Source organism: Platalea leucorodia, assembly GCF_965183815.1.
Source record: "Platalea leucorodia genome assembly, chromosome: 22".
Classification (NCBI taxonomy): domain Eukaryota; kingdom Metazoa; phylum Chordata; class Aves; order Pelecaniformes; family Threskiornithidae; genus Platalea; species Platalea leucorodia.
Window position 1 is genome coordinate 5,017,634 of NC_138844.1, and position 11,435 is coordinate 5,029,068.

The 11,435-nt window shown below is 56.8% G+C and overlaps 1 protein-coding gene across 4 annotated transcripts; it reads left to right on the top strand.

Moving 5' to 3' along the window:
* The first annotated feature begins 86 nt into the window (after positions 1 to 86).
* Positions 87 to 11,031, top strand: CBX1 (chromobox 1). 4 transcript variants are annotated; one of them, XM_082332145.1, is made up of 6 exons: positions 87 to 216; positions 4,765 to 5,074; positions 8,283 to 8,458; positions 9,005 to 9,182; positions 9,903 to 9,997; positions 10,674 to 11,031. In XM_082332145.1, exons 3-6 carry the CDS (start codon positions 8,319 to 8,321, stop codon positions 10,816 to 10,818), a joined length of 558 nt encoding a protein of 185 aa, XP_082188271.1. In that variant the 5' UTR covers positions 87 to 216; positions 4,765 to 5,074; positions 8,283 to 8,318; the 3' UTR covers positions 10,819 to 11,031. The 4 variants fall into 4 exon arrangements, with proteins under 4 accessions (XP_082188271.1, XP_082188272.1, XP_082188270.1 ...); XM_082332146.1 differs by having other exon boundaries at positions 8,286 to 8,458; XM_082332144.1 differs by lacking the exon at positions 4,765 to 5,074.
* The last annotated feature ends 404 nt before the right edge of the window (positions 11,032 to 11,435 follow it).

Here is an 11,435-nt window from a genome sequence, read left to right on the forward strand (position 1 = left end):
CAGTGCGCCCCGCGGTGTCGGACTACGGCTCCCAGGGTGCCCCGCGGGCCGCGGCGCAGGCGCGGTGCCTGCGGCGGGTACTGGGGCTGGCCGGGCTCTTTTGTTCGAGGGAGGCGGACGGAGAGCGGCCAGGCCCGCGGCGCCACCCGACCCGCCCCGCCCGCCCGCGCCCCGCAGGCCCCTTCCCCTCGGCGACCGTTGGCGGGGCTGTGCAAGGTGAGCGGGGGCCGCGGGGGTGGGGGGCAGCGGGAGCCGCGGGGGGCGGGGGGGTGTGGAGGGGCTGAGGGGGGCGGGGGGGTGGGGAGGGATGCTGGGGAGGAACTGGGCGTTACTGGAGGGGTTCGGGGGGGGGCGGGGGGAGATGGTGTGTATAGGGCGGGGAGACGGTGGTTGTGGGGGGGGTGGGATGCTGGGGGGGTTGGGGTTAGCGGGGGGGTGTTTGGGGTGGTGGTGGGGGGTTAGTGGAGGGGGGGGTGATGGGGGCGGTGGGAGAAGCGTTAGCGGGGGTTTGGGGGGGCTGGCAGGGCCGTGCCCCTCAAAGGGGCCGCGGGGGGAGCCGGGTCTGGGAGTGAGGAGGGGCCGGGCCGGGGACAAAGCTGAGCCCGGGGGGTCCTTTGGGGAGGGGGAGAGGTGAGGGGGGCCGGGGGGGGAGAGGGGCGGGGGTGCTGTTGGACAGAGGAGGAAGATGGGGTCTGGGGTGCAAGGAGAGAGCGAGGGGCTGCTGCAGGCGGTCGGGGGAAACGGGGGGGCCTGGGCTGGGGCGGGGTGGAAGCGGCCTTTGGGAGAGGAGAGGCTGGAGCAGGGTCCCTGCTCGGGGGGGGGGGGCGGCATTTGGGTGGGATGGGGGTTTAAGAAGCACGGGGGGAGCCCTTGGGGCGAGGAGAAGGGGAGGGAGGTGTTCCCGGGGGGAGAGCTTCAGGGAAAGGGGGCGGCTGGGGAAGGGGGGGATTCGGGCTCCGGGAGCGGGGAGGGGACGAGTGTCAACTTTTGGCGGGGAGAATGAGCGGGAAGCGGCTCAGCGGGCTGCGGGAGGGCAGGGAGCGGGATGGCAGCCCGTCCCGGGGGCCAGGGCGAGGAGAGGGGTTGGGGAGCAAACTGGGGGGGGGGCGTGGGGTCTTGGGGCTGGGGGAGAGCTCCCCTGCGGAGACCTCAGCGTGGGGCTGGCAGGAGGTGGGAAAGGGGGGTAGTGGCTGGCAGGCTGGAAGCAGGGATGTGCTGGGGAAGGGGGGAGATGCAGCGGGAGCTGGGTTTGGGACGGGTCCCTGCTCACCCTCAGCGTGGGGTGGGTGTCGGGGCAGCTCCCTGGCTGGGCTGGCTTTCTCCGGCTCCTTTGCTGGGGGAGGAGGTTTGGGAGCTGGGGGAGCTGAGCCACGCGTGGAATGGGAGTTGTAAAGCGTTTGGGGGAAGAGTAGGACTTTCTGGCAAGGGGAGGTGATGGAGCTGAAATGGGATTTATATCTCCAGACAAGGAAGCAGCGAAGCTTTGCCGAGGCGTTGGCAGATGCGGAGCTGCCCTGGAGCGCAGGGGCTGGCCGAGAGGGCGGCAGCGGGGTTTGGCTCAGGGGTGTGCTGTGAAGCTGACCCGCTCCCATGCAGCACGGAGGAGGAGGTGGCAGGGGCTGGAAACGGCCTGAGTTTGGGTGGGGAGCGTCGGGGATGGGGGGGCTGAGCGTGAGGATCCCGGAGATGGGACAGTGCTCTTGGCGTTGGGGTTGATCAGTTTGGAAGCAGCAAGCACGTATGTTGTCCCTATAAAACTGACAGATCAAAGTATAAAAGGGCTTTCTGGGTGAATAATTACAGGCTCTATCTGTGAAAGATTTTATTAACTTAAAAAAAAAAAATCCCTGGTGCATTTGAGAGGGGAAGGTGTTTGTGACGGGAATGTTTGGAGTCAACAGTCCCCACTGGGTTTGCGACCCAGGCACGGTTTCCTATTTGTGCTTGAGATCCCGGTAGTGAAAATGGTGAGAAACAGATGTGGCTGCTCTAACCCCAAAATGCAAAAGTAACCAGGCGGAGGGCCTGTGAGCGCCGGTAGGCAGCTCCTGGGCGCGGGGCTGCTGGGGGAGATGCCCCCAGATGCGGTCGCTCTGTCCCGAGGGATGAAGGCTGGCAGGGGAAGGGGCTGTGGGGGCCAGGGTTGCTTGTGAAGACAGAGGTGGTGCGGTGTCAGGGGCACTGGGAAGCTGGGAGTCCTGCAGCACTTGGGGCGATGTTTTCTGGCCTTTATACACAAGGGAGAAGAAGAACGCAAATCTCTGCTCTGATTCTATGAGCATTTATCTGATCTAGAGGAGTTCAGAAGTTGTGTCCGCCGTCACATAACAAAATTCCTGTCTGCGTGACGGGATTTCTTACCTCAGGCTCTCTTTTTTCAGCAGGGAGGTAATGTTCCTACTGTTGCATGTATGTCTCTCTTAAATCCAGAGGTGCGTTCTCTCTTGGATTGTGAATTTAACTGGAAATGATGTGGCTGAGCTTGAAGGTTGTGGCTTTTCTTTAGTTTGGTCTCCGCTCAAAGGCTTGAGCTTTCACTCAAACTTTCCAGAAATGTTTTCTGCTGTTTTCAGGTTCTGGAGAGTGGAAGACTTAGCATGCTTGTTCCCACTTCAAAAGAAAGATGCCTGCTGCCTTTCCCTGGCGCGTGTGGAATAAACTTGGCGTGCTCATAAGTCTTTAAAGAGATGAGTGATCCCAGCCAAGTTTGAGAAAGGCAGGAGGAGGAAATGTTTTAAGTTTAAAACTCATTAATGCTGAGCTGAACTGTTAATCCTTTAAGATGCAGCTAATGGAACTAGTCTGTACTCAAATTAAACCTCGGTCTCCACATTTTTCTTCTTAGGCTGGTCTTCCTTTCCTTTGTTAAACTTTCTACTGGAAAGATTAGCGCCAGGCATCACGGAAGGGTATTAGGTAGAGCTTCACGATCTTCCGAATAAAGTGTCCTAGCCAGCGGGGCTGAGCGTATTTGTGTTTGTCTGGTAGGGGTTTCACTACCTGGATGTTGTTCTCCAGATCTCATGATACCAGCATCTGCTTTGCTCCGATCTGCTGCGACGACATGCTGTCAGCGCTGGCTCTTGCTCCTCCGTCTGCTCCTCCTGCCCCAATAACGCAGGCTTTTGTACACACCTTCGTGCTGGGCCTCCTTCTTCATGGCTTTTTACTGGAGTTTGAATTCTTTTCAAGTGGCTTAGGTGTGTCCTGGATCCTTTTCCTCTTAGCTGCAGACCAAGAAGTTATTCTTTCAGTCTCTGTTCTGCTTTCCTCCTCACAAAGGATTTCAGCTTTGCCTTGAGTGTTAGGTAAGAAGCAGCAAATGAAAATGGAAAGATCTGGCATAGGCCCGTCCTGAATTTTGTCTCGAAATCATATTTTCCAGTATAAGCCAATTTTTTTCACACATTAAATATAGAAAATTGAAGCTGAATTTTAGGAAACATGAACAGCTAATGTGATCTCTCTTGGGCAGGAGTCATCTAGCCCCGAATTCTATAGACATGAGCAGTCTCCCCAGGAATGTAATAGAGTTGTCTGCCCTCCCCAAAAGTGCCCAGGCAAAATGAAACGGCTTCGTTCTGCACCTTTGCGCGTAGGAACTCGGTGTGAGTGAAATGTGTTTATTTGAAAGCGCTGGAGATGAGGGAGCAGAGTGTGGGGTAAGTCTTCCCTGCGCTGCCTTTCCGAGTCGATGGGGATGGTTCAACCTCCCCCCTTTCCTCCAGAGACCAGAAACCAGCCAGTGGTTTGGGTGGCTGTGGTTTGTTTTTAATAACTAAAATTGGAGGGTTTGGCTGTTCCCAGTCGCAGAAGGCTGAAATCTTTGTGGAGCGCTCTGTTCCACGGCGGCATTCCTGACGAGGAGGAAGAGGGTGTGGGGAGCAGCTCAGATGCTTTGCAGATAAAGCCACACGCCGAGTCCGTACCCCCCGGGGGGGCTGAAGTCCCTTTCTCACACTGGAGCTGCGTTTTTGACTGCAGTGCAGCGAGAGGCCTGTGCAGCAGCTTGTCTCTGTGCTGCTGGCTCGAACGCTAAAATCTGTACCGTGTCTAGCAGCAGGCGCTGTGAACCACGGCTTGGCCTCATCCGCCCGGAGCACCTTTCTGGCTTGCAGGCTCTTGAGGCAAAACCAGACGTTGTCCCTGCCGCAGGGATGGATGCCGAGGGGATGGATTGTCAGCTGGGTGCCAGCCCCGTGCCTGCGTGGGAGCAGACATCTTGAGAACCCACAGAGGCAGGGCAGGTCTGTGGAAGGGGGTGACACTGGTGCTCTGGTGTAAATGCAGAAACAGGGAAACGTCTGCCGAAAGGAACAGGCCCCGAGCAAGCGGGGACTTTGGAGAGGTTGCTGCCTGCCGTCCGCTTTAGGTATGGTCGCTGCAGCCCTTTGCACTGGTATATTTGTCCCTCCCCTTGGCAAGCTCTTTCTCAAAGTGCTCCTGGCCCTGGATTTGCATCTTCTCTGCCCAGCGTTTACCACAATAAAATGATAGATCTGCAGTGTTGCATTGTTTGCATTGCTCTGTTGCCTCTCTCTTTTTCCCTTTCCACACCTACCTGTCCTACACACCACCTTCAGTTTTAGCATCTCCCCTCTGAGCTCGTCTTGGCCAGACTCTACCATTAGACTCTTTGATCCGGTTACCTCCTTAGGAAGCCGCTCAAGCGGCCTGGCAATCCAGCTGAGCATCCTTAGGTGCCTTAAAAACAAGTCCATCTCCAAGCAATAACCACAGTGCTTTTGACTAAAATCCTTTCAGCCGCAGCTGAACAGAATTCCCTGCTGAGAGAGGGGAAGCCCGAGATCTCGCCCCTTCAGGCCATCTCGGAGTTTATTTGCTGGTCGTAGTCGGAGCTGCGACAGCACCTTCTTGGGAATCTCCTCTACCGTGGCGTGCTCGGCTCTGGCCCCCTTCTCCGGCGGCCACGCGGTGCCAGAGGAAGAGGACGGAGGGGAGGAAGGCTGTCCTGCGCGGGAGGAAGGAACTGCCTGAAGAATTCCAGAGTGAAACACGATCTCTCGGCTTCCTGCTGCAGCGCTGGCTCCTGCTCGGGGATTAGATGCTGGCGGTGGGTCGGAGGCTTTACATTGTTGTATTGCACACCAGCTGAGGCGGTGCCAGGCAGCCTGGCCTCCTCCTCGCCGAGTCCGCAGGCGACCGGGAGCCTTGCTGCTTCGGGTTTGCCTCCGTCTGGCGTCTGATTGAAGATGCTGTCAGTGTATTTCAGCCCCGGAGTTGAGGAGGGAAAAGCCTTTCTGATGCATGTTCTTGTACGGCTCTGTTTTAGTGGGCTGTTTCCAGGTGGTTGGATTTTTCCCACACACACACATTGAATAGGGCAATAAAACTTCAACCTTGGAGGGCTGGGTGTCCTCTGGCATTGAATAAAGGATCCATGGGGGAAGCACTGCCTGTCTGTGGGAATATCCCTGCCACCACCTCTGCTGCTGGTCTGTACGGGGCAGGGAACTTCTCGCTTCATTTAACACTTAGAGGGGGTTTAGTTTTCACCTTTGGCGGACACTGGAGCTCCGCAAGCACAGCGTGGCGTGTGCAGTAGCAGAATGAGCTCGTCCCTTGTCCCTGTCTGCTCTGCAGCCTGTTCAGGTGCCGACCCCGCTTCCGAGACCACCCGTTAAAAGAAAGGCAGGGGAGATGTTTAGTGCTAAACAGGAGCAGAAGGCTTGTGATGCAGAGCCTGGGCTCTGGGACCCCCCGACTGGCTCAGTGACCACCAAACACCCCACGATGGTGGCAGCCACTTTGGCCTGGCTTTTATGGCCAGTCCTCTGCCTGGATCGTGAGCAGCCCCAACGCTGGGTGCCGTGGCAAGGGGAAGGTGTTCATTCCTCCTTCTACCCCGACGTTGCCATCGAGCGAGGAGGCTGTGGTCGCCTGGCGGCTGGTGCCTGCAGGGATGGGGTGTAAAGGGAAGATGTCTGTGTGCTAGCAAGCACGGCCGGAGGCCGAGCGCCCTGCGGAGCAAGAGCCCGGGCACTGGCACAGCTTGTATCCCAAGGTCAGGTTGAAAGCAGCAGTGCAATAGCGGGGTCCAAAGTAGAAACACGTTGGTCTGGCGTCTGCCAAGCAGAGAAGTGCTGCTTTCTTCCTCTGCGGTCTTCTGCGCTCCTCGGCTGCCCTCGAGCCCTGTCTGTGAGATAGCGGCAGAGATGGGGTGGTCTGGAGCGTGCCGGCTCGGCTGTGCTCCCTCCCGTCCTCCCTGCTGTGGCTTCTGCTGGTCTGAACTGGCGGTACGGCTTTGAGCTTTCTGGGGTCTGGTTTTTAGCCTTCTCCTTTGAAGGATACTTGCGCACGAGGGAGCTCATCCAGCTGTACCCCGAGAGCTGAGACTGTTGCTGAACTCTGACATCTCCAGTGTAAATCTGCAGGATTTTTGTTTTGCCGTATAAACCAGCCCCAGTTTCCATAGATTTTGCTAGCTGAAATTTATTCTCCACGATTCAAGATAACCTGAGTAGCAAAACTAAAGTTTCCAGGCAGGTAATGTTTGACCTGCTTGCCAGTCATTTTGCTTGGCAGAAAATATGTATTTTACTGGAAAAAAAAAAAAAAAAAGTCGTGTTCCTCAGCGCTTAGGTTGTGAAAGCTCCCCGGGCAACTGTTCAGCAGGGTGGGGTTTGGGGAGCCTGAGGTACAGAGTTGGTTTCAGGCGGTCCGGGTCCTGTTGCCAGCTTTGCCAGTGGCTCTCCGTGACGGCGTAGCTGCTTATCGCAGATAACAGATGGGGAGACTTGGAACCTCCTGACCCTTTGCTCGGCCTAAATCAGTGCAACTTGTTCAGCGCGCTCGGCTGGCTGCGCAGGCTTCTTTGGAGCAGAGGCTGGTGACGAGGTCAGGGTACTGGAGGGCTCTCTATTTTTCTTGAACCTAAGGAAAAAAAAACCCTTCCCGCGTCCCCTTCCCGCACGAGCAGATGCTCCGTTGGTGTCTCCCCTCGCGGGGCTGTGCAGTGGCTCAGGATCTTGTCTGTGGGGCTGGGACCTGTCGGTGTAACTGGTACCAGCCAAGAAGTGGCTGGAGAGCATTTGCAAGGACCGAGGGTCTTTTTAGCAGAGCCACCTGCTCCACAGCAGGGACGCGGGGCAGGGACGAGCTGGACGGCCATCCCCGGCCGCGGCAGGGAGAGACTCTGACCCTGGATCTGCCCGGCTGCGGTGCTCTTACTGGTCCGAGCTGGGTTTCAGCAGGGAAGTGGGGCCTCTCTGTGGTTTTTGGCTTTCTGAGGTGTTTCGTTTCAGGCTGGGGAAGCGCCCGGCGTGTTGGCAGGGCTGCGTCTCCTCTGCAGTCCCCCCGCGTGAGCGGAAAGCGGAGAGCTGCGCCGAGGGCCGCCCCGCCACTCGCTGCTGCGGCGGCATTTACGTTTACGGCAGGTAGCCTTGGGCTGCGTGCTGCGGCCTTTGCGGCAGGTAGCCTTGGGCTGTGACGGGCCAGAGCGTTCTCCTAGCTCCGCATCGCTTCTGCCACTTCCCAGCAAGCAGTGGATATATACGCAGGAATTTTTGACTGTCTAAACAGCTCTGGAAAATAAGGAGAAGAAAAAAATTCTGGGTTGGTGAGTTAGAGAAATATCCCAGAGTGCACATCCATGAACCAGCAAAGAAATTAGTATGGGGAGCTTGGTATCGGGGACCGTGACTTGTATTTAACTTGGATTAACTATTTATAAACTTTTAGTTAATATCAGCAGTGCGCTGGCTCCCTCCCGCTGCTGTACAGCTCTGCAGATGCTTTCTGCAGCTCCAGGCAGGGTTGAACCAAGCTGAAGGGCAGGCCAGCGAGGTGAGGAAAGGGGAGAGAAGAGGATGAGGGGGAACACGCGGGACTCGGCAGAGGAAGGACGAGGTGTGGAGCAGCTGACGTAGGACGCTGCTTCGCTGGAGGTCGGAGGGCAACACGTGGGAGCAGCGAGGTCGAGACATGGTGTGCCGAAAACAGGGACAAAGCACGGGTGGAATCGGGCAGAGTCTTGATGGAATTGGTGAAATAAGGTGCTGGGGAGACAAAAAGGCCAAAGCTGTGTCTCAAAAAGGCATCGTGTCGATGCAGCAGCTCCTGCTGGAGATTCCTCTTTGCCTTTTCAGCTGGCAGGACCATCCTGGCCCATCTGTTCGTGTGTTATCTACTTTTTACGTGCCTGTTTTCTCCAAAGCAGCATTCCTGCGCTGTGCTTCGCCTCTGCGTATCCAGTACGTTTGCTGCCCGGCAAAGGCAAACCTGACCTTGACACAAACGTGCGGTTCTCTCTCCTCTTTTAGCAGCGTCGCCCGTAAGCTGAAAAACTGGCCAGCACAATGGGAAAAAAACAGAACAAGAAGAAAGTGGAAGAGGTCTTAGAGGAAGAGGAGGAGGAGTATGTGGTGGAGAAGGTCCTGGATCGGCGAGTGGTAAAGGGCAAGGTGGAATACCTGCTGAAGTGGAAAGGCTTCTCGGAGTAAGTGCCTCCCTGCCTGCTGCTGCGGGGTGGGTGCTGGGCTGCTCCGGCGCGAGCATCTCTTCTGCCTTTGGCTCCCAAAGCCTCTCCGGGCAGGTGGCTCAGTCTCCCTGCGCCTCTCCTTGTCTGTAAAATGGAGCTAACAGGCCAAGGGCAGCCGTGATGATAAAATCGGCAGTGCTAAACGCCTCGAGCTCTAATCAGGGCGATGAGAGCACAGCCTAGGTGTGAAAGTCCCGTTTCTGTCTTGCAGACAGGCTGTGCAGTGCCCTGGTGGGGCTTCCCCCACCTTTAACCTAGCGTGAAACAAGCAGCTGGATAAAATGAATTGCCTTTCTCTCCTGAGAAGGGAAATAACTGCCCTGCCCTCTGGCATCCCTGCCTGGACCAGGGCAGGGTCCTGTTTTCATGGGGCGAGGACACCCGCATCCAGGCTGCTGCTTCTCTCAGCATCTCTGCGTGACCTGGTGTCCAGGATTTTTCTTGGCAGGGAAAGCTGCAGCAAGCTGCCCGTATGTAAAACTCGGCTGTTGTCTTTGATTGCAGTGAAGATAACACATGGGAGCCAGAGGAGAACCTCGACTGCCCAGACCTCATTGCAGAGTTCCTTCAGTCCCAGAAAACTGCACATGAGAGCGAGAAGTCTGAGGGAAGCAAGCGCAAAGCGGAGTCTGACACGGAGGATAAAGGGGAGGAGAGCAAACCAAAGAAGAAGAAGGAGGAGGTGAGGCAGGGTGGGGTTTCTGTGCTCAGCTCCCTACCCTTGCGTTTGGCACGGTGGCTAGCAGCTAGAGCAGCCATGCTCCGAAACCTCAGTCAAACTGTTCTCCTGCACGGAGGGGAAAATACTGCACTTCAACGAGACACGGCTGAAGTGCTTTTGAGGAGCTGTAGCTGTCGGAAGGAGGCATGAGCTGTTGTCAATCCAGAGCCAGTTGTAGCGCTAAATTGAAAGGCCAATTCTTGAACCAAAAGGGTGCGGAGCCCCAGCTTCTCCTGAAGAACAGCACAAGGGGTGAAACAGGAGGCAGGGGTTGCCTGTTGCCCCTTCAAGAGGGGGAACGAGGTGGAGCAGAGAGCTACCTGCTCAGGGTGCTCATAGCTGCTTGGAAAAGGGACAATAAAAAGGCTCTGCAGTCTGGTTTTCATCCCAGGAGCTGCTGAATCTTGGCCAGCGTAAGAGTTTGACCAGCAGGGCCTTGGAAATCGGGTCCTCTGCTTGCAGCATGAGCCCGGCACTCCGCTGTGCTGCCCTGGGTCACCCCAGTGCAATGGGCTTTCACCAGAGCGATCTTCTCAGTTGCCCGCTGGCCTCAGTCATTATAGTCGGAGCATCTGAAACGCAGAGCCTTTCTGAACAGCCACCAGTGTGTCCTGGTGACCAGAAGCAGGGCAGCGGCCGTTACCCTGGCGATGCTACAAGTGGAAACTTGTCTCTTTTCAGTCGGAGAAACCACGAGGCTTTGCCCGAGGATTTGAGCCAGAGCGAATCATTGGTGCCACGGATTCCAGCGGGGAGCTCATGTTCCTGATGAAGTGGTGAGTGTGTCTTTGTGTCTGTCACTTCTTCACTTATTCTGTGCCAGAGAGGGAAGGACCTGCGCCTGGGGAGTCCCTGCTACCTGGCATGAAATCTCTCGCGATGGCGCTGCTGCCTGAGGTGACCCTCTGCGCTGAGGCTAACGTGGATGTGAAACGAGCAGGTAGGGCCCTTGGGATTGTGTGGCTCTTAAGATGTCCCCCCACAGCAGGCGCGAGCTTGGGGAGAGAGAGGGGCATGGTGTCATGGCGTGGGCTGCAGTTTCGGAAGGCTGCACCCAGAGGAGAGCCGTGACGATGACCGTGTCCCCTTCAGCTGTAGTGACACTGGGCTTGTCGCTGGCGCAGGTGGGAGCCAAACCAGTCAGGCGTAGGTGTGGGAGCCGTTTGCTTTTGCACCGTCTCAGAAGTACGGAGTGGCTGGGGGCAGGGCCGCAGCTTTGATTCGCCTTCTCTCCCCGTCCCCGACAACGCGGAGCTGAACTCACGCCTGAATTTTTCCTGGGCTCACGTGCTGCTTCTCCCTGCTCCAGAGCCACTCGGGAAGGGGTCGCTTGGATCCCCCGAGCAGCTCGGGGGCTCCGTTTACCTGCCGCTTCTTGATTTTTCTCCGGTCTCCACTTCTTCCGCCTCCCCTCCGCAGCCCCCTAACTTGCACCTCTGCTCTGGCCTGTAGGAAGAACTCTGACGAGGCCGACCTGGTCCCTGCCAAGGAAGCCAACATCAAGTGCCCCCAGGTGGTCATCTCGTTCTATGAGGAGAGGTTGACATGGCACTCCTACCCCTCAGAGGACGATGACAAGAAAGAGGACAAGAACTAACCCCTGGCACCCGCTCTTGGCCAGCCTTTGTATAAAGATCTGAACTGTGGGTTTGAGCAAGAGGGAGAGAACACAGCTCTGCTCGGTTGGGAGCGTAGAGATGGCTGGAGAAGATGCCCTTTGAAGAGACCAGTATGGTTTCTGTGCCCTGCAGCTGCTCAACTGCTTTATGCAGCTTCATGCTGTGTACAGATTCAAACCAGCCCGGCTCAGTTTGGGGGGGGGGGGGAGGGAAGGGCAGGGGGATGCTGGGGGTGTTGGGGGGAGAATTGGGGTGTTTGTTTCAAGGCTGTCTATTTTGCAGCTTGTGGGAGAGGAAGCAAAGCCCCTTCCATGAAGGACTATCACTGGTGAGGGGTGGGCTGGGGAAAGGGAGTGCAGATGGATACTGCTTATTCTTCAAAGACCATCTCAGCAACCCACAGCCTTCTTCCCAATAGTGTTAACTCTGCATTTTTACGGCGTAGCATGTGTGTAGGTTTTTTGTTTGGTTTTTTTTTTTCTTTTGCTATTTACTGGTGTATTGGTTTGAGGGGCTGGGGGGAGGGATGTGGGGAAATTGGTCTCTTGTTTAATTGGAGAGGGAGGGAGATGAGGCCTGGTGACAATGTTCCAGA